The sequence below is a fragment of the Ogataea angusta genome, assembly GCF_019207475.1.
Source record: "Ogataea angusta isolate 61-244 chromosome Unknown 61-244_NODE_4_length_877678_cov_91.023368, whole genome shotgun sequence".
Taxonomy (NCBI): Eukaryota; Fungi; Ascomycota; class Pichiomycetes; order Pichiales; family Pichiaceae; genus Ogataea; species Ogataea angusta.
The window spans coordinates 423,287-442,430 of NW_025065218.1; the positions used below are offsets into that span (position 1 = coordinate 423,287).

At 47.0% G+C, this 19,144-nt stretch overlaps 10 protein-coding genes across 10 annotated transcripts; 6 read left to right on the plus strand and 4 right to left on the minus strand.

Annotated features, from left to right (window-relative positions):
* Positions 1 to 93: 93 nt before the first annotated feature.
* On the plus strand, positions 94 to 2,463 carry KL928_002227 (uncharacterized protein; the record flags this gene model as incomplete). The annotated part of the gene is made up of 1 exon (XM_043202680.1): positions 94 to 2,463. One exon carries the CDS (start codon positions 94 to 96, stop codon positions 2,461 to 2,463), a length of 2,370 nt encoding a protein of 789 aa, XP_043060432.1.
* Positions 2,464 to 2,708: 245 nt separating this feature from the next.
* Positions 2,709 to 4,889, plus strand: KL928_002228 (uncharacterized protein; the record flags this gene model as incomplete). Its single annotated transcript, XM_043202681.1, has 1 exon — positions 2,709 to 4,889. The coding sequence occupies one exon, from the start codon at positions 2,709 to 2,711 to the stop codon at positions 4,887 to 4,889; it is 2,181 nt and encodes a 726-aa protein (XP_043060433.1).
* Positions 4,890 to 4,962: 73 nt separating this feature from the next.
* KL928_002229 (uncharacterized protein) lies at positions 4,963 to 6,708 on the plus strand (the record flags this gene model as incomplete). The annotated part of the gene is made up of 1 exon (XM_043202682.1): positions 4,963 to 6,708. One exon carries the CDS (start codon positions 4,963 to 4,965, stop codon positions 6,706 to 6,708), a length of 1,746 nt encoding a protein of 581 aa, XP_043060434.1.
* Positions 6,709 to 6,857: 149 nt separating this feature from the next.
* KL928_002230 (uncharacterized protein) lies at positions 6,858 to 8,729 on the plus strand (the record flags this gene model as incomplete). Its single annotated transcript, XM_043202684.1, has 1 exon — positions 6,858 to 8,729. One exon carries the CDS (start codon positions 6,858 to 6,860, stop codon positions 8,727 to 8,729), a length of 1,872 nt encoding a protein of 623 aa, XP_043060435.1.
* Positions 8,730 to 8,815: 86 nt separating this feature from the next.
* KL928_002231 (uncharacterized protein) lies at positions 8,816 to 10,120 on the minus strand (the record flags this gene model as incomplete). The annotated part of the gene is made up of 1 exon (XM_043202685.1): positions 8,816 to 10,120. One exon carries the CDS (start codon positions 10,118 to 10,120, stop codon positions 8,816 to 8,818), a length of 1,305 nt encoding a protein of 434 aa, XP_043060436.1.
* A 99-nt stretch (positions 10,121 to 10,219) lies between these two features.
* Positions 10,220 to 10,751, plus strand: KL928_002232 (uncharacterized protein; the record flags this gene model as incomplete). The annotated part of the gene is made up of 2 exons (XM_043202686.1): positions 10,220 to 10,658; positions 10,729 to 10,751. The coding sequence occupies 2 exons, from the start codon at positions 10,220 to 10,222 to the stop codon at positions 10,749 to 10,751; spliced, it is 462 nt and encodes a 153-aa protein (XP_043060437.1).
* Positions 10,752 to 10,826: 75 nt separating this feature from the next.
* On the minus strand, positions 10,827 to 12,494 carry KL928_002233 (uncharacterized protein; the record flags this gene model as incomplete). The annotated part of the gene is made up of 1 exon (XM_043202687.1): positions 10,827 to 12,494. The coding sequence occupies one exon, from the start codon at positions 12,492 to 12,494 to the stop codon at positions 10,827 to 10,829; it is 1,668 nt and encodes a 555-aa protein (XP_043060438.1).
* A 106-nt stretch (positions 12,495 to 12,600) lies between these two features.
* On the minus strand, positions 12,601 to 13,620 carry KL928_002234 (uncharacterized protein; the record flags this gene model as incomplete). The annotated part of the gene is made up of 1 exon (XM_043202688.1): positions 12,601 to 13,620. One exon carries the CDS (start codon positions 13,618 to 13,620, stop codon positions 12,601 to 12,603), a length of 1,020 nt encoding a protein of 339 aa, XP_043060439.1.
* A 672-nt stretch (positions 13,621 to 14,292) lies between these two features.
* Positions 14,293 to 15,162, plus strand: KL928_002235 (uncharacterized protein; the record flags this gene model as incomplete). Its single annotated transcript, XM_043202689.1, has 1 exon — positions 14,293 to 15,162. The coding sequence occupies one exon, from the start codon at positions 14,293 to 14,295 to the stop codon at positions 15,160 to 15,162; it is 870 nt and encodes a 289-aa protein (XP_043060440.1).
* Positions 15,163 to 15,250: 88 nt separating this feature from the next.
* Positions 15,251 to 18,577, minus strand: KL928_002236 (uncharacterized protein; the record flags this gene model as incomplete). The annotated part of the gene is made up of 1 exon (XM_043202690.1): positions 15,251 to 18,577. The coding sequence occupies one exon, from the start codon at positions 18,575 to 18,577 to the stop codon at positions 15,251 to 15,253; it is 3,327 nt and encodes a 1,108-aa protein (XP_043060441.1).
* Between the last annotated feature and the right edge of the window lie 567 nt (positions 18,578 to 19,144).

A 19,144-nucleotide genomic window follows, 5' to 3' on the forward strand; every position in this document is an offset into this window, starting at 1 on the left:
TTTTTTGCATCGATAATCTGGAGAAGTCAAAAAATCAAGATTAAATTAATTAGTCGGTAAATTTTTAATTAGCTAGCTAGCTACACTGCTGTGATGGAAAAAATTAACGTCCTTGTCGTGGGTAACGGAGGCCGTGAGCACGCACTGGTGTGGAAGCTGGTCCAATCGCCATGGGTCAAACATATCTTTGTCGCGCCGGGAAATGGTGGCTTTTCAAAACTTGATAATGTCACCTCTGTCCCTATCGGATCCTCCCCTTCTGATTTCAGTTCATTGGTTGACTTTGCCACCAAACAAGACGTTGGTCTTGCTATACCTGGTCCAGAGCAGCCACTGGTTGACGGCATCACTACATGGTTCCAGAAAGCTGGTATTCCAGTTTTCGGTCCTAGTGCCAAAGCTGCCAGAATGGAAGGATCCAAGACATTTTCCAAAGACTTTATGAAGAGGCACAACATCCCTACTGCCAGATACGAGAACTTCACCGATTGCGAGGCTGCCAAACAATATATTGCCAATTCCAACCATAATTTAGTTATTAAGGCATCAGGAATCGCTGCTGGCAAAGGTGTTTTGATCCCAGCTAACAAAGAGGAAGCTTACGAAGCCATCAAAGAAATTATGGTCAACAGACAGTTTGGTTCTGCCGGTGACGAGGTTGTTATTGAGGAGTTTCTCGAGGGAGATGAGCTGTCTATTCTATGTATTAGCGACGGCTACTCCTTTGTCGATCTTCCTCCTGCCCAAGACCACAAACGTATTGGCAACGGGGATACTGGTCTGAATACTGGAGGAATGGGTGCTTACTCGCCCGCCCCTATTGGCACCCCATCGTTGCTGGAGAAGATCAGAAACAGTATCTTGAAACCAACAATCGATGGAATGAGAAAAGACGGCTACCCAATGGTTGGATGTTTGTTTGTTGGTATCATGGTGACTCCTGATGGTGAACCAAAAGTCCTTGAATATAATGTGCGGTTCGGAGACCCGGAGACCCAGACTGTGCTGCCGTTACTAAAGTCTGACCTTCTGGAGCTGATGTTGGCCACTGTTGAACATCGTCTCGATAGCGTCGACTTCCAGGTCCACACGGACAAGTACAGCACTACCGTTGTTGTTGCTGCTGGCGGATATCCAGAGTCTTACAGAAAGGGAGACGAGATCACCGTCAAGGAGCCATTGCCAGAGAACACGTTCATTTTCCATGCTGGTACCAAGGAAGAAAACGGTAAGGTTGTCACTGCCGGTGGTCGTGTGATTGCTGCCACCGCAATCGCCGACACTTTGGAAGAAGCTGTCAAGAAGGCTTACATCGGTGTCGACCATATCTCATTCAAGGACAAATACAACCGAACGGATATTGCTCACCGTGCGTTCAGAGAAAAGCCAAAAAACAAGGTCTCGATAACGTACGAGGATGCAGGTGTTTCTGTCGATGCTGGAAACCAACTGGTGGAGAAAATCAAAAAGAGCGTCAAATCCACGAAGAGACCAGGTGCGGACTCGGAAATTGGTGGGTTTGGAGGTCTGTTCGATCTGCAGAGGGCTGGATACACAGACATCAACAACACTCTTCTTGTGGCCGCTACAGACGGTGTTGGAACCAAGCTTAGAGTCGCCCAGATCATGGGTATCCACAATACCGTTGGTATCGACCTCGTGGCCATGAATGTCAACGACCTGGTTGTTCAGGGTGCTGAGCCACTGATGTTCCTGGACTACTTTGCAACTGCTCATCTGGATATCAAAGTTGCTGCCGATTTTGTGGAAGGTGTTGCCAATGGTTGCAAATTGTCGGGCTGTGCTCTTGTCGGCGGTGAGACCAGTGAGATGCCAGGGATGTACGCTCCTGGTCACTACGACACCAACGGCACTGCCGTTGGCGCGGTTCTGAAAGGCGATATCTTGCCAAAAAAGGACGAAATGAAAGCCGGCGACGTGCTTCTTGGTCTTGCCTCTGACGGCGTGCACTCGAACGGGTTCTCGTTGATTAGAAAGATCATCGAGACTACCGACTATAAATATACAGATCCTGCACCATGGAACCCGAAGTCGACGATCGGCGAGGAAGTTCTAATTCCAACCAGAATCTACGTCAAGCAGCTGCTTCGTGCTACCAGAAGGGCTCTGATTCTTGGACTTGCTCACATCACTGGAGGAGGACTTGTTGAGAACATTCCAAGAGCACTTCCCGACAATTTGAGTGCAGAAGTGGACATGTCCACTTGGACTGTCCCTGAGATTTTCACATGGCTGGGAAAGACAGGAGGAGTACCAATCAACGATATTTTGAAGACTCTAAACATGGGTATTGGTATGGTGGCCATTGTGAAACCTGAGAATGTCGAGGAGGTCACCAAAGTTCTTAAGGAGGCTGGAGAGACCGTCTACACCATTGGAAAGCTTGTTGAGCGCAAAAATTTGCCTGGATGCACTATCAAGAACAGTCAGGATTTGTACTAGAAAGAAAAAATCACGATATGAAATTTTCCTGTTGTAGCACCTGCCATTCTCTTCCACGTGCGCTGTCTAGAAAAAAATTTTAAAAATATATTCAGCACTAAGTAATAGATGAGCATTGACAGCTAGTGGCCAAGACCGCCAGCAAATACAAAATATTCAACTGTGAATTTCCGGGTGATAAGCTTACACTGCATGACAACAAAAGAGCCTCGATAACTTAGTCGTATCAAGAATAATATTACAACATGTCTGACCGCGGTTCTTCTAGATCCCGTTCTCCAGCGATGTCTGCGACTTCTTCAAAGGATGTTGCGTCCATGCATTCCAGCATTAGTGGCGATTCACGTCTGAACGATCACAGGCATCAGAACATGACTCTTCCTGTCAAACAAGATTCCAAACATTACCAAGCGGAGGGCTCGCGGCCTACCCGCTTTGCGTCACATCGCTCTAGCGTTGTGGAAAGACCAGGACTGAACGAGCCTGTGGCAAGAAAGCCAGACCAGCTGCTTGACTCTAGTGAATTGAGAGACAGGATGGTGGCCATCGACGATGATGAAGATGACTTTGCCATTAAGATCCCTTCTCAAATGCCTCCGGTCCAGCAACGCAGGCGGTCTACCCGTTCGCGCTCTTTTGGTGAGCAGGTCAAATCGTTTATCAAGCCTCGCGAGGAATCTTTCTCCGGGGGTATTTTATTACCGGCAGGGCGCCCTAATACGGACAAAAACATCACCATCACTTCCAATAGCAACCTTGCCCGTACAATTTCTAAGGCCAGTACCAAAAGCGACAGATCCAAAAGACGTCCTAGTAACAGCAACATCAAGGAAAAGGACAGCGACAATGACAGCGACAGAGACTCGCATGCCTCCAATGACTCACAAGAGACAGAGGAAGATGTGTGTTTTCCAATGGTTCCGGAACACATTCGTATCCGTGGCATTGACTTCGACGAAATTGAGGAATTCATCAAAGAACAGAGGGAGGAAAATGAGATTTTCATGAAGAGAGAAGAGGATCTTAGACAGGACAGCTACGCGTCCAGGGCTACTGGTTCTCAAAAATTCAGCACCGCAGCACTTAAATACACTCCACGTTCAGATGAAAAGGACTCTTCGGGAAGCAAGGACACGTACGCGGTCACTGACAGCAGTGACAGCGACGGCAACGGTGTCACTTTTGAAAAGCAATTCCCTTCCAAGGAGTCTGCTCCTCCGGATAGATTTAGCTTTTTCTCTTCCGAGGATGAGGAAACCATTCACGCCCCAGATATTCCATCTTTGGTTCCTCCTGGAACTCCCTTTCAGAGCCTGTTTCAGCAGGAGGAGGCTATTTGGTGGCTCGACTGCGTTTGTCCAACTGACAATGAGATGAAAATGTTGGCCAAAGCTTTTGGTATTCATCCTTTGACAGCAGAAGATATCCGGATGCAGGAGACTCGTGAGAAAGTGGAGCTGTTCAAGAATTACTATTTTGTCTGTTTCCACACATTTGAGACCGACAGCGAAAGTGAGGATTTCCTCGAGCCTATCAATGTGTATATCGTTGTGTTTCGCAACGGTATCCTCACTTTCCATTTCTCTCCAATATCTCACCCGGCCAACGTCAGAAGAAGAGTGAGACAATTGAAAGATTACGTCAATGTGAGCGCCGACTGGCTCTGCTATGCCTTGATCGATGACATCACCGATGGATTTGCTCCTGTGATCCACGCTATCGAGTACGAGGCAGACGCTATTGAGGACTCTGTGTTCCTGTCCCGTGAAAGCGAGTTTGGAACCATGCTTTTCAAAATTGGAGAGAGTAGACGCAAGGTCATGACACTGATGAGGTTGTTGCAGGGCAAAGCCGACGTCATCAAGATGTTTGCTAAGAGGTGCCAGGATGAAGCCTTGACATCGCAGAATGCAGCACAGCCCCGTGGAGACATTGCTTTATTCTTGGGTGATATTCAGGACCATATCATTACTATGTTCCAATCGCTGTTGTCCTACGAGAAGATTTTCAGCCGCTCTCACTCCAATTATTTGGCTCAGCTGCAGGTCGAGTCTTTCTACTCTAACAATAAGGTCACCGAGCTGCTCTCGAAGGTGACTTTGTTGGGTACCATTCTTGTGCCTTTGAACTTGGTGACGGGTCTTTTCGGGATGAACGTCAGGGTTCCGGGACAGGATGTCGAGAATTATCACTGGTTTGGCGGTATTATAGGATTTATTGTTTTCGTGGTGTGTGCGGCCGGTTTGGCATCTGCTTACTATCTGCGGCTGCTCAGGAGAGATCCTTCTGATATGAGACTTTCGGGCAGGTCCGTTAGAAGCTTTCATTTCGGACACCGGACCAATGCAGAGCCGGTGAGGAGCCGCAGCAATCGGTCTATGGTGAGCCTTCCATCTAAGTTCACCCGATACGCAGGAGACTGGTAGATTGTATAATAGAATGTAAAAGAAAAATAATACGAAAAATATCAAAGAAAAAGCGTCTTAACTTATATTATACATGAGGTCACCGTGTGTGTTCAGTGTTGCATGTTTGTTATCCTTGGTGCTGGGCGGCTCGCTAGAGGAGGCTGATCAGCGATTTTTGACTGAAGGCGCCTCGCTTCAAATTCTTCAAGAATATGATGCCATTTTGAACGATCTTCGAAAAACGGATCCCCTAGATCCTACTATATCCAATGTGTTGTATAAGCATGGCCTAGTCAATTTTTCACTCAAGCGAGACAAATTGGCTTTGCAGGATTTCGAATACTGTCTCGATATCAATCCGAGTCACCAGGGGTGTTTAGACCGACTGCGAGAGCTATGTATCGAGATGGGTGAGTACGATGAGGCACAAGCGCGAGGAATCAATGTGGATGAATATAAGCAATTGGAACAGGCCGTGGTGACACTATACAACAAGAAGAAATACACAGAATGCATAGAAAAAGCACAGGAGCTCATCAACATCTCCCCATTGAACATGAGGGTGCGAGCCATAATTACTGACTGTTTGAGAAATTCCAAGCTAGATTTTCCGCAAAAGGTTCAGCTTCTAGCCGACCAGTACGGCGTACTTGTGAACAACGATAGGGCTCTAGAAAACTATGTCGACCTTTTTGACTTACAATTTTTTGGCAAGGCCGTGGACATCGGCAGCTGCTCCAAAGTGTTGAAAACGTGTCTTAAATACGACAATGACTATAAGGAATGCCGCGAACGGACTAAGATGACGGTCAAGATGAGCAAACTTCTCGATTTGTATGAGCAGGTCTCCATTTACTACTCATACCTATATTTAGACGAGGGAGATTTCAAGCGTTTGGAGGAATTAGAACCATCGGATGATGTATGGAGACAGTTGCATGAGCTCATATTTGGTAAGATTAAGGTGCGCGGCCGGGAGAGTCTGCTTGGTGTAGATCTTTCCAAACACCCTACCAATTTGGACGTCCTGGTAGAGTTGGCTGTGAAAGCCCTCGAACGGTTTGGATTTTCGAAACAGGAGAGTCTGGACCACTCGCCGTTCCTCCACGAGCTTGCTCGTATGGCTAAGGAGTCCTGTACCCGCACGGGAAAGCCATACAAGAATAAGTTAGATTACAAGGACGAGATTCTGCCGGAGCAGTTTGGAGAAGTGGACAAGCTGCTGCGCAAAAAAAAGTATGCCGAGGCGAAGCAGAAGTTGGATGCCATGCGTGGCGGTTTCAAACAGAGCTCGTTATGGAAACAAAGAAACGAACAGCTGCTCAAGTTCAGAGAGAACGAGCAGAGGCAGAGAGCCAGGCAGCAGCAGCAGCAGCAACAACAAAGACAATACCAGCATTATCAACAATATCAGCAGAACCAACAGCCGCCTCCACAAAGAGCACCGGACGGCATGGATCCTTATAAAGTGTTGGGAGTCTCGAAAACTGCTGATGATGCCGAAATTAGAAAAGCATACAGAGAGAAAATGAAGCAAAACCACCCGGATAAAATGAAGAATTCCAATCTTTCGCAGGAGGAAATCGAGCAGAAGGTGGCTGAGATCAACAATGCCTACGAGATCCTCTCGGATGCGGAATCGAAACAACAATACGACCAGCAATCAGGTGGTCACCATGGGCCGGGCTTTGCAGGTCAACATTTTCGACCTCCTAATGCAGGCGGCGGCGCCTTTTTTCAGGGGGAACCATTCGGGTTTAATTTTCATTTTGACTCATTTGGTCAGAATGGGGCCAAGCGCGGCTACAAAGTAAAGAGAAAAGGCGGTAGAGGCTGACGTATTCGCAAAAATGAAGATCGTGATTTTTCGGGCGCAGACACCTCGAGCCAGTAATTTCCGATATACGAGGTATTTAAAAAAATTATAGCGTGATCTGGGGGCAAATAAATACGACATCAAATCTTCTGCATCTTATTTTCAGTAACATGTTCAGATCGCTCACCTCAAATTCCCTCAAGCAGGGACAAAGGGTGTCGACCAAAGCCCTACAGCATCAGCCATCACCTCAGACAAGACTATTGAATAGTCTTGTGGAACAACAGGGCTCGGGTCAGCCTTTTAGCTCCAAGAAATACAATTCCACTGTTATTCCACACCAACAGAGAAACGTGGGAAACTACACCGTGGCACCCCATGAAATTTCTAATAACAATTGGCGTTCATATACCCCAGAAGACTCCAACACCCATCGAGATTTACTTGCATTTGACCAATGCTTGTTGCAGAACTCTACTTACGATCTGGCTACCGGCCGGATAAGCGGGGGGGTTGACAATTTTTGGGCAGCCGTTAAAAAAATCATTCCCTTGTACCGGTCCCTTGTCCAGACCGGGGAGCTAGACGAAAAGAGAATGGGCGAGTTTGTCTCATTGCTCAGGAACGGATTGAGAATCCATAGGCTAGAACTGTCAAAGCTCAAGAAAAACTTGGACAAGGATTCCACGAATCCAATTAAAAATATTCACTACCTTCTTACATGTGCCATTCGAGAGGTGTCTTATAACTTACTCGACGGCTCCATCACTCTGAATGCTCACGGACTGACCCATCTTTTCAAGGCTTACAAGGATCTGGGCTTCACCTTTGAGGCTGTTCATATCTGGGAGACTGGCAAGAGCAACCCAAAGCTTTATCATTTGTTCACCTCCGAGCCTGTCTTGGGCTCGATTTTTCCATTTTTGGTTGAGAGCGGAGACTTTAATTTTGAGGAGGTTTGGAGCATGTACGAGAAAATTAAGGCAAGCAAAGGCCGCAATGAAAAACTGCACAACGAGTTGCAAGTGGGCATGATCAGGGTGTGTCTATTCAAGGGACGCACTCAAGATGCGCTGGATGTCTTTCAACAGCTATCCTCTGACGTCTATTCGAGGTTCATTTCCAAAGGTATTGATCCTCCTATCAATGTGAAGAGCTACATGACCATGGCGCACTTGTCCTTCATTGGCTTCAGCAAGGATATTGACACTGCAGATGTGTTCTTCAAAGATGCCGTCAATGAGAGCATGCCTTATTTGACGCCTCTCCAGTTGAATTTTGTCAAGAAGTATCTTGCCAACACTTGGGAAGTCACCCAGGACTTTGAGAAAGTCAAACGTATCTGGCTGACGACATGGAAGGACTATGAAACAAAGAAGACTTCAAACTCGTCTGTTTCATCTTCTTTGAATGACTCGTTCTTATCAATATTTTTTGCGAAAAATCCGGAGTTTTCAGAGCCGGTTTTTTTGGAGCTGCAACAGCTCATTGCTGACTACACTGCAATCAGACCGATTGACGAGCCTTTCATCAATGTGCTGCTTTCCAAGAGCACTATCTGGCGCAATGCTCGCACTTTGGAATACATTTTCAAAGTGGCACAAGATAACAACTTTTCAAAAACGAATGTCTTCTTCAGATGTTGTCTGAAAGCATGCGGTACGGTTGACATTGGTGCTGACCAGATTTTAATACTATTCAGACAGTTACTCAGTTTGAATGCCTCCACTGGAATGAAGTATATTGCTCATGCAGATTGGATCGCACTGAGAGACGCTACCATCAATTCTCAACAGTTGTACACTTTCAGTGATCCAAACTCGAGGATTGATATCTACTTCAAACTTTGGAAACTGTGCGCCCCTTACTTCATTTCCTTGGCAAACTTCAAGAACTACATTTACAAAGATATTAGGCTTAATTACAACTACTCTCAGATTTTCCAGCAGATGCCAAATATCAAAACGGACATTGAAGTTCCCGAAATCACCTTATTTAATAGAAACGTCGCGATCGATTCTTATATCGGTTACTCATACTAAGTTGGAAGGATTGGGATTTAATTAGGGATTTTATATGACTTATAAATAATGATATATACTAATGATGATGTGAAGAACAAATTAAATTAAACTATTGTGACCGAACTGATCCTGTTGCCGTCAATAAGAATTTCGAATAAGCACCTGCCGTACCCAAAAAGCTTTGTTAGTCCCCAGTTCTTGTACTCTTCGTTTTCTTCTGCGTTCGCGCTGGACGTACTTTCGTCCTCTACGGATGTACTGCTGTCAAAATTGTCCTCGTAATCAATAACTTCAAATGCGTTATCAGAGTTTATGCTGAAAGAGTTGATCTCATACTCTTTCCTGTTCAAAAAAACAAACTTATTCTTTAATTCTCGGGGCAAGAGCTTTTGGATTTCGTCAAATGACTGATGGCTGTATACTGTCTCCGTTGAGGTCAAGGATTCGATTTTGAAATTAAGTTTCTCATATTTCAAAAATTCCAGCGAGTTCTCGATATTGCAATGTATAGTGATCTTTGCGAGAATACTTGACCCATTCTTGGTTTCGTCAAGCACATAAATCAAATCCAATCCGTACCGGAAGTAATTATGGATTTTGTATATCTTGATACTCTTAGAACCGTAACTGGTGATCTCTCTGTATTTCAGTAGGGTGTCGTCTGGAGGCCCAAGTTTGGACGTCACCTCCTGCATAGTGGAAACTCCAACAACAAGAGCAATTTGGGAGTATTCAGGGATTGATACGCACGGTCTCGCTTGCAAATCAATCGAAGCGTAGCCCATGGCCTTTTGTGAACCATTAGCTGATGGGAATAGGTCAGATAACTGACGGATTTTGCTAGTCATATTAGTATCTTCAATAACATCCCTTATTTTCTGAGCACCCTCGAGCCAGCTATCTCCCTTGAAAATAGTGATCGAGTAGCAATTGATATCATCTTTATTGTTGTTTAGGGTCCTAATCAGGTCGTCGCTGCCCTGATTCAGAGCTACGCCCTCGATATTGAACAGAAAAGCAATTCCTGGATACGAGAGTCTGTAGCTCTTTGATGCTTCGTCCTTGGTACCCGGATACGTCGGACCGAATATCTTGTTGTAGATGTGTTTGAAGTGGAAGGAGGACATGGATTCGCCTTTATATTTGTACTCGACGCCGTAACTGCCTACCTGGTTTATTTCGATAAGCAGCAAGACATGGCTGCAGGCATCAAACACGAGATTGATGTTTAGCTTGGTCAGCTGAAGAACTGTAGTTTTCGATTCGTTGGCATAGATAAAGCGAATGTCGTTGTGCATACCATGTTTGCGAAGTAACGAGGATATCTGATAAAGAGACCTGCCCAATTCAATAAACCCAAGCCCTTCAGACGGTTTAAGGTCCAAGGAGAATTTACAAAATGGAGCCATGTCACTGTGGTCAGATATTGATTATTCCCTTTTCTTTCCCCTAAATAAATCCTCGTGGATTATGTAATTTTACCGGCAGATAAAAATCTTATCTATAAAATGACCACCGTTATTCCTCATATGGACTTTGATGTCGTGAGCCCGCGACTCAGTGCTGATTTCAAGTTGGTGCTGCTTGGGGAGTCCTCTGTGGGAAAATCATCAATAATACAACGCGTACAAAATGGCACGTTTGACGATACAAAGGCGTCCACTGTTGGTGCCGCTTTTGTGTCCAAAAAGGTCAGCAAAGACAATGGCGACAAGATGGTCAATTTGCAGATTTGGGATACCGCTGGACAGGAGAGGTTTCACAATCTCACACCGCTATACTACAGAAACTCAAATATGGCATTTATTGTGTTTGATATGACTAGTATAGATAGTTTCAGGAAGGCTGAATACTGGATAAAAGAGTTGGAAACTTACAAGAGCGACAACAACTCCTCTCTCAAGCTTGTCCTTGTGGGCAACAAATGTGATCTTGTGAGTGGAGAATGTGCTTTCGAAGACGAAATACGCCAGTTTCTCAATGTTAACCCCGAGATCTGCAAATATTTCAAGGTGAGTGCAAAGGAGAATATTGGCTTGATAGAGCTTTTTGAGTATGTGGTTGACAGTGTTGACGATAAGCTGTTTCACGAATTCTCGGCAGACAACAATGGAATCATTGATCTGAGCTTGAAAAAAAACCAGTCCAGTAGCTGCCAATGCTGAGAGCGAGAAACAGCATTGTGAGTGCGATTTCGAGCCACGTCAGATACCGCACGTTCTTCTGTGAAATCAGCACCCCTACCAACACGAACTGGAGATTGTTTAGCGCCGGATATGGACACAGCCGGATGTTGAGCAGAATCTGAGCTATGTTCAGGCCTGTCTGCCACAACGCTCTTGCCAGAGCAAACTTCTTGTAGCTTTGCCTGGCAAGCTTATCGTGGATCTGTTCCATCTCTGACATCACCTGCTCGCAGGTTGGCCGTTTTTTGGCATCAGGGTCGCACATGAGTCTTATCAAGCGCAAATAATCTGGCAGCAACCCATCTTTGCGCAACTTGTCAATGTCTTCAAACAGATTGCAACTCACGATTTCTTCACGAATCGCGTTTTGATCAGAAGACTTGAATGGCAGCTTTCCAAAACATATGTAATATAGTATCATTCCTAGTGAGTAAACATCTGAGTAGTAAGAAAAATCGTGTAGCTGTCCAGGGTCGACCTCCTCAAACAATTCTGGAGCACAGAACTCTAGTGTACCTGTGCATCCGGTGGAATTTCTTTTGGAGTTCTCCATGATGGACTCGCCGAAATCGCTGACCACAAGATTTGGGATCTGTCCCAGGTCATCAACCGAGTCGATCGGCTTGTAGTCGTCTGGAAAGCTCGTCTTAAACAAACAGTTTGACGGTTTGAGGTCTCTATGAAGGGTCTTCTGTTCATGCAAGTGATGCAATCCATTCAAGACATCTTTGAAGATTTTGTAGATTTCAAAATTGTTCAGGTACCGCCGGTCTGTGCCCGCTCCCGTTATTCCCCTTTTCTTCATGCGACGACGCATTTTCTCCAGCTTGATGTCGAATTTAGGCTGCAAAAGGTTCTCTATAAACTGCTCAAGCGTACCCCCATCACAGTACTCGAATAAGATAAACACAACAGGAACCTGCGGTCCGAAGCTGCTGATCTGATCGACCTCGAGCCACACGTGATTGTATTTTATAATGTTGGCATTAGTGGTATTGGATGACTCTGTGAGACTGTAAAGAAACTTGACCTCGTTCAAGATGCGAACCAAGTTACCGAAATGATTGCCAATAGCTATCTTTTTCAAGGCAAATACCCCCAATTGCAGATTGAAAAGTTTATGCTCGACCTTTAGCACTTTGCCGTTAGACCCGTTCCCTAGGTCTCCCAAAACAGAGAAAAATTTCTTGAAATAGCCCTGGTTGATCAGCTCCACGGGTATCTGGTCTATATCAGCAGGATGCGCCTGGCGAATTAATGTAGAGATCAGCTCTTTGTTGGATTCGTTTCCAGAATCTGCTCGAGCCAGGAGCCTGAAATAATCGTTTCGCAAAAAATCGGACCCTGACGACCTTCGAGGGGACTCGTTCGAAGAGGGAGGATTGATGTTGCACTGGTAGCCGCAGTCAGGACAAACAAATTCGAATTGGGACGGAACAGACCGACGCCTTCTGCCATGAGAACCATTAGATTCCTCGTGATCCAGCTTGACTAGCTCCAGGTTCTCTGTCTCAGAGTTGTATATCACAACTGAGTTCAGCGACTTATTATGGTGAACAACGCTCAAAAGCTTGTCGTTATACCGTACTATCGACATAGACAGACAACACAAGTATATAAGGTGTTACGTCTCGCATATATATGACCCCATACTTTCTAGGGGGCCGGGTAACGCTCCTATATTTTTGTATGTCTAATGTACATTACAAGTTTAGCAGATAGTCCGTGTTTTCCGCTGGCTTGGAGTGGAACAGGGTTGTTGTAGATGGTGACCGAGCCCATAATGAAGGGCTCTCAGAAAGGCCGTGGTCCGTTTCCTTGACCTCGGACGGCTGGCGCTGTTTCCCTGCATCCCTGATTATCTCGCTCAAGGAAAGCTTGTGTAGCAGCTCTGTGTCTAAAGTCGCTTCCAATACTGGTTCCTCTTTTCTCGCAGGCGGATTGTTGCTCTGCAAGTTGTGGACTTTCCTCGTCAGCTGTCTGTTTTTCACCAGCAAGTCCTCGCACTCGTCGTCTTTGGTTCTGAGCATACCTTTCAACCTTTTGATCTCCATTTCCTGCTGTTCAATCACGGCTTCCAGCTTTTCTGTCTTGCGCTGCAAAACCCGCTGGTCTCTTAATTTCTGCTCCAGCTGTCTGTATTCTCTGTTTTTCGCGTCGAGTTTCGCTTCCAGCTTTTTCTTCTCGGTTTTCCAGGACTCGCTTTCTTGTATTATCTCCTCGTATCTGCGTTGGAGCCTCTCGATGCGCGACTCCTGCTGCTGTTCGTGTGCACTGAAATCCTGCTTGCGTCTTTCAAGCTCGTCTCTTTGTACCTCCAGCTCTCTTCTTTCCTCCCCTAGCTTGCGTTCCAGAAGCCCCCGACGGAGCCGCTCGTCCTCTAACAACCCTTCTAGCTTGCTCACTCGGCGCCTAAGCTCCTGCAATTCGACCTTCTCTACCTCGAGCTTTGGACGGGCATCGATGTTCTCTTTCAGCGGCTCTTCCCTGCTTCTGATTCGCTTATTTCGCAAAATCCGCTCCTCCTTCTCTTTGAGTTGGCGATTGAGCTCCGCGCTGAACTCTCCTGCTTTCTTTTCTCCCTCGCTGGAAAAGACAGTCTCATCAGGTTGAAGCTTGCCGCCATTGTACAGCATATCTGTTAGCTTCACTTTTGCGTTCGCCGCCTGGGACTTTCGAAGCTCCAACGAGTCCTCGTCGTTCTTTTTCCTGAACCAATCCATAAGTATTGTTTTTGTTTGGGGTGCTCAATAAACGCGTTTGTGGCTGTGTGTGGCTGATTTTTATGGCTGGAAAACGAAGCTTTTTCGAGCAGCATTTAACGCTTCTCAATGTCTTACACAAAGCACCCGTGCGTGGGTTATGGAAATAGTTGTGTGGCGGGGTGGGGTCCATCGGCAAGCTATGATGCAGCGTGAACTCAAACCTTAATCTTTTAGGCCAATGAAAAGTAGAAATGAATAATTGCAGTTGATACCTCTGTCGTAGCCCGAAGACTCCGAATATCAGTATTATAGCTCTCTGTATGGCTTCCGTAAGTGCCCTTCACAGGCTCGTTTCGTTCCACGGCTTCGCATCCCCCTTTTTTGCTCTCCTGCAACTTTGCCCCCCGCTTTTCTTTTGCGGAATTTCGTCCAATGAAAATCGTCCAGTCGTCCAATCGTCGCGTCGGACGTTCTCCCCCTTTGTCATTTTTACTCACTTGTCGGTGTCGTCAGCATATCTTTCGGCTTTTGTTTTTAGCGAAACCTTCGGACTACCGCTTCAGCTGTTTGTCATCATCGTTGTAGCTTGCAAAGAAGTCGCAAACAAACTTGTTTCAACACGCTACCAACAACTGGTATTATTTCTTTCAATTCGACTATCGACGGGACTACTGAAAACATAAACAAATAATGTCGAATCAAGACGAAAGGATAGCTCAGGCCAACGTGCCTAACACGTCGGAACACCTCAATACACTTTTCTTGACCCAGCTCAAAGATTTGTCGGAATCGATTGCCACCTCATTCGACTCCATTTCGAACTCTTTGGCAGAACTGAGAAATAAGGCTGGTTCCATTGCAACTCTGGCTGCCACGCTCTCAGACACGTACGAGTCCAACCAGCAGCAGAATGGAGGAGATTCAAAGATTTCTGCCAAAGATATCGACGCAAGACTGATGATGTTCCAAGTCGCACAGCAGGCCCAAAATGGTCTTCCGAAACACGGATTAGAGCAGGATTCTCTTGGAGCCGTCAAGAAACAAAAGACCATGTCAGAGTCCCTGCCAGATGACGAGTTGGACCATTCGGGAAAGTCGTACTCGAACGACGCCAACTTGCCCGAGGTCGACCTCAATTCTAGAGCAAAATCGGTGCAGGACCTGTGGGAGGAGTGGAATATAGGCTACAGAAATCAGGAACCCTTGAAATCGCTCGAAAGAAGGTACGGTACCAGATGGAGACGCGGAAGGATTGCCAAAAGTGCTCAGAGAAGAAAGAAGGTTATTGAATTCATTGAAAGTGAGGCAAAACGGAACCCAGGCGTCACGGAAGAAGATGTGGTTCGACTTCTGGAAAACTACCGGATCAAGAAAAACAAAGGTCTTTTCTGGCTTTACGGAGCGCTTCCTAATCACCTGTTCAACGCCAACGGAGAGCCTATCGAGTTCCTTACAGAAGGAAATGACATGCAGTCGAAAGACGAAGGAATGACCGATGAGTCTGAGGCAACGGCCGCGGCCGTGGCTGCTGCTGCGGCGGCCGCCTCAGTCAAGCAATGACCCTTCTAATTATCCACCAGCTTGAGTTTTCTCTATTTATTTCGGCTTTGAAGTGTATACGAATTGACTAATTGTACTTATAGAACTCCTAAAATCCGAACGGATTATCTGCGGTAGCATTAGCCAGATTAGCTCTCTTGCCGGTAGGTTGACTTTGGAGCCCAAAAGATGTGGATGGAGCATTACCAAAGCCCAGTCCAGTTGGCTGCGAAGTTAAAGGCTCGTTGAACGAAGAATTAAAGCTGGTCGGTGGGAACTGGTTCATGCCATTCATATTCAGACCCGTATTGAAGCTCGAGGCCGGGTTCGACATGGTGTTGAAGCCGGTACTCATGCCGTTCATGTTATTTACACCCGTTGGACCACCGAGCGACGTTTGCGCAAACATATTGCTGAGCTGGTTCATACCGAACTGGCTCTGAGGAACAAAGCCGGTACGCTGACCCGTTAGTCCATTTTGTAATCCTGTCTGTGCTCCTGTTTGGAGACCTGTTTGGAAGTTCGGTTGAAAGTTTGGCTGGATGCTTGGCTGGAAACCTGGCTGATACCCGGATTGGAAGCCGGTTGGCTGGCCGAAACCACCATTTTGGAATCCAGTCTGCTGTCCCATCACTCCGCCTTGCAGGCCAGTCTGCTGTCCAAACGTGCCAAGAGGTTGTCCCATCAAGCCACCTGTTTTCATGGTAGCCTGCATTGCTGGGAAGCTGGTCTGCAAAGGCACCAGATTGCCTCCAGTTCTTTGCATTCCTCCTGTCTTGTTGATCACCAGACCCGTTGGCTGCAGAGGCACTAAGCCTCCCGTAGGCTGAGGCTGAGCAAAAGAGCCAAATGTGGTCACAGGCATGAAGCCACCTGTCTTCTGAGCAAAGGTAGTGGCTGGCATGGTGCCTCCGGTCCTTTGAGCAAAAGTGGTAGCCGGCATGATCTTTCCTGTTGGCTGCAAAGGTATCAAGCCGGTGGCTTGGCCTGTAAGCATAGGAACCATGGTGATAGGCATGAAACCGGTAGGCATTGCCATCAGGGCACCGGTCTGCATGGCTGTCAATTGCGGATTCAGCGTGCCCGAAGTCTTCTGAGGGGTAACAGCTGGAAGGGTACTGGCCGATCCCGTCGATGTAGGCTTTTGAGGCGCAGGAGCTGAAGCTGAAGACTCGACAAGGCCACTCTTGGTTGGCTCCATTGGCTTGATATTCACTAGATCCTGGATCGATCCAGTGAGCTGTGGTGTCACTGGCCTGGACTCACCAGTCTTAGCAGCCGGCTTCAAGGACCAGGCGTCGTCTTCGAACTGCTGCTTCAGATTTTGGCCGTTCACCGAGTCCGACGATGCGTTGGCCTTGTTGGTCTTTAACGAGCCGTCATTGGTACTGAAGAGGCCGCCGTTAGTTGGCTGGGTCGAGATAGGCTCTGGCTTGCGATTGAACCTGCTATCCAGATACTTGTTGACTCTCAAAATATCTCCCTCTTTCAATCCAAGTGTTCTCATCAAAGGAGTATCGATGTCTGCCATGATAGCCTCGTCCATCTGCTCTGTGGTAAAGTTTCTGGCATACTTGTCACAAACGTTTGCGTCGACTCCACAAGTGACAAAGAAGTCGAACCAAAATTCATACAATTTCTCGTTGAACGGTATAGCAGAGCTCTTTGGTTTTTCTGGAGCCGCAACAACAGCTGGAGCAGGCTCCGAACGCTGAGGAGGCGACTGCTTTTTGTCCTTGTAAGACTCCAGGGACATGCCGGTAATCCTCTCCACAAACTCCAAGTCCTCCACAGATAACTTCTGAGCAGCAACAGCGATCTTGACACCGTTCACTTTATGCAAATGGATCTTCCCATCAGAACATCCGAGAAACTCGGCCTCGACTTTGAAAGAGCCAGATCTGTCGATCCACGTACGAACACGGTAGGGGTTGGGCTTTGACGAGTCCTTGTGCTTGGAGCTGGATTTGGCTCTTTTTTCTCTTTCCCTTTCGTCGGCTTTTCTGATTCTCTCTCTTTCAGAACGGTCCCTGAGCTCCCTCTCTTTGCGCTGCTGGCGACGTCTCTGTCTCTCCAGCTCCTCTCTTTCGATAGCCAACTCTCTTTCGGCCTCCTTTTTCTTCTCCTTCTCGACACGTTTCTTTTTCGGACTCAGCGACGAGGAAGAGCCTTTCCTGGAGAACAACGACCTCAGGCCGGCGGCCGCAGCGGATCCAGAGCTTGGGCCGATAACCTTGACGTAGTTTGAAGGGACAACCCCTTGTTCTCCGGTTTCGACGTTCTGCACCATCCACCAGTCCTTGCTCTTTTTGTCGTTAATGATGTTGACGGTATCGCCCTCAAAACAGGTGAGCTCGTCTGGAGAGGCGGCCTCGAAGTCGTAAATGATCTTCCCCTGTTTCTTCGTGTTGGGAATTGAAGCCTCCTTGACGTCCTTTAGGACATTCATCGAGGCCATGCCTTTGAGATCTCCCAAGATCGACACAATAGCCTCTGCAGAATCTTTGGTTCCAGCATGCAACTCATAAGAAGCAGTCGGGTTCTTGAAGTCTAGGAACACATGCTTCTTCTCGTGGCTGTAACTGAGCAAATCGTTGATGCTCCAATCTCTGGAATCCGACGACCCGCTCGGAGTGATGAAAATCGACGAGTTGCCAATGGCAAATGTGGCCTTCTTTTTCTTCCTGCCGTCAATCTCGTACACCGTCCAGGTGAAGAAGTCGTCCTTCACAAATGCATCGTTGTCCTGAGTGGCTGGCACACCATCAGAGTCGCGTGACTCGGCATACGTGTCGGAAACCACGCTTCTTCTGGAATTAACGGTGCTGCTTCTTGGTCTGGAAGGCATCGGAGGAGGCGCTTCCTCGTCTGGAGAACGCACAGAGTCGGCCAGATTCGGCCGAGTAGGCATCTGTGGTGCAGGAGATGCGATCGATGGAGCTCTTTCCTCACGCACGTCGGCTCTCTGCGGAGGAGGAGGGAAATTTCTCAGAGCGGTACTGGATCCATAGGAAGACAGTTGTGGCGCTTGTAAGGCAGGCTGTTGAGTCTGCCCCATCTCTATGTAATTAGCAGGCACAAATCCAAATTGCTGACCATTCAAGCCAACAAGAGTCCAGTTTTGATCAGAGGTATCGTAAACGTCGAATTGGGCGCCTTCGGTGAAGGTGAGTTCCTCCTCTGTCTGTTTGTCATAGTCGTACAGGGCTCTGGCATGGCCTATCACCTTCGCCGGCTCGATGTAGGTACTGGGAACCAGTCCCGAGGGTTCTTCGACGTCTGCGTCGACGACTCTCTTTTTCACTTTCCACCAGTCATCTATATCGGACTTTTCGAGAAGGTAAAGAAGATCGTTTTCCTGGATGGAAAGCTCCTCGTCGTTCTGGGCCTGGTAGTCGTACAGAGCGACATAGACTCCCAAAAATACGGAGGCCATGATTTATGGATAATAGTACAGGTTGAGGTTCAGCTGTTTAAAAGGGGGTTTTCAAAAATTGGAGGCATTAAAGCGACTATCGACGCGGTGGTATTTCCGATCGTGGGGTCGGTCGGTCGACGCGTCACATGTTCTTTTTTCTTTTTTTTTATTCTTCGCGACTAAATTAGGTGGATTCGCTTCACTTATCTAATCACGGAAACGACAAGCACCTGCACTGCCTCCTTCCTCAAGGATTGCTGTACCCAACATACGAAAATCTAGCCCAATCATGCATATGCAGCAGCCATCCCAAGACCATGTTTGAGGTCGTACGGGAACTGGTCACGCGGTGCACGGATGTGCATAAATCCACTCCTCCCTGCAACAATAATTTGAGATCAAGAAGATCCGTAATAATTTTAACTCACCCGTGCAAACCGGCTACTGGGAACAGGAATTTTCTTTTTAGGCGAGGCGTGCAGGCGAGAACAGAGTGGTAAACGACTTAAAAGTCCAATGAAACATTAATTGATCTCTTCCTTTTTTAGAACGGCCCATTAGTTGCTACAAGTACAGTATAATTCG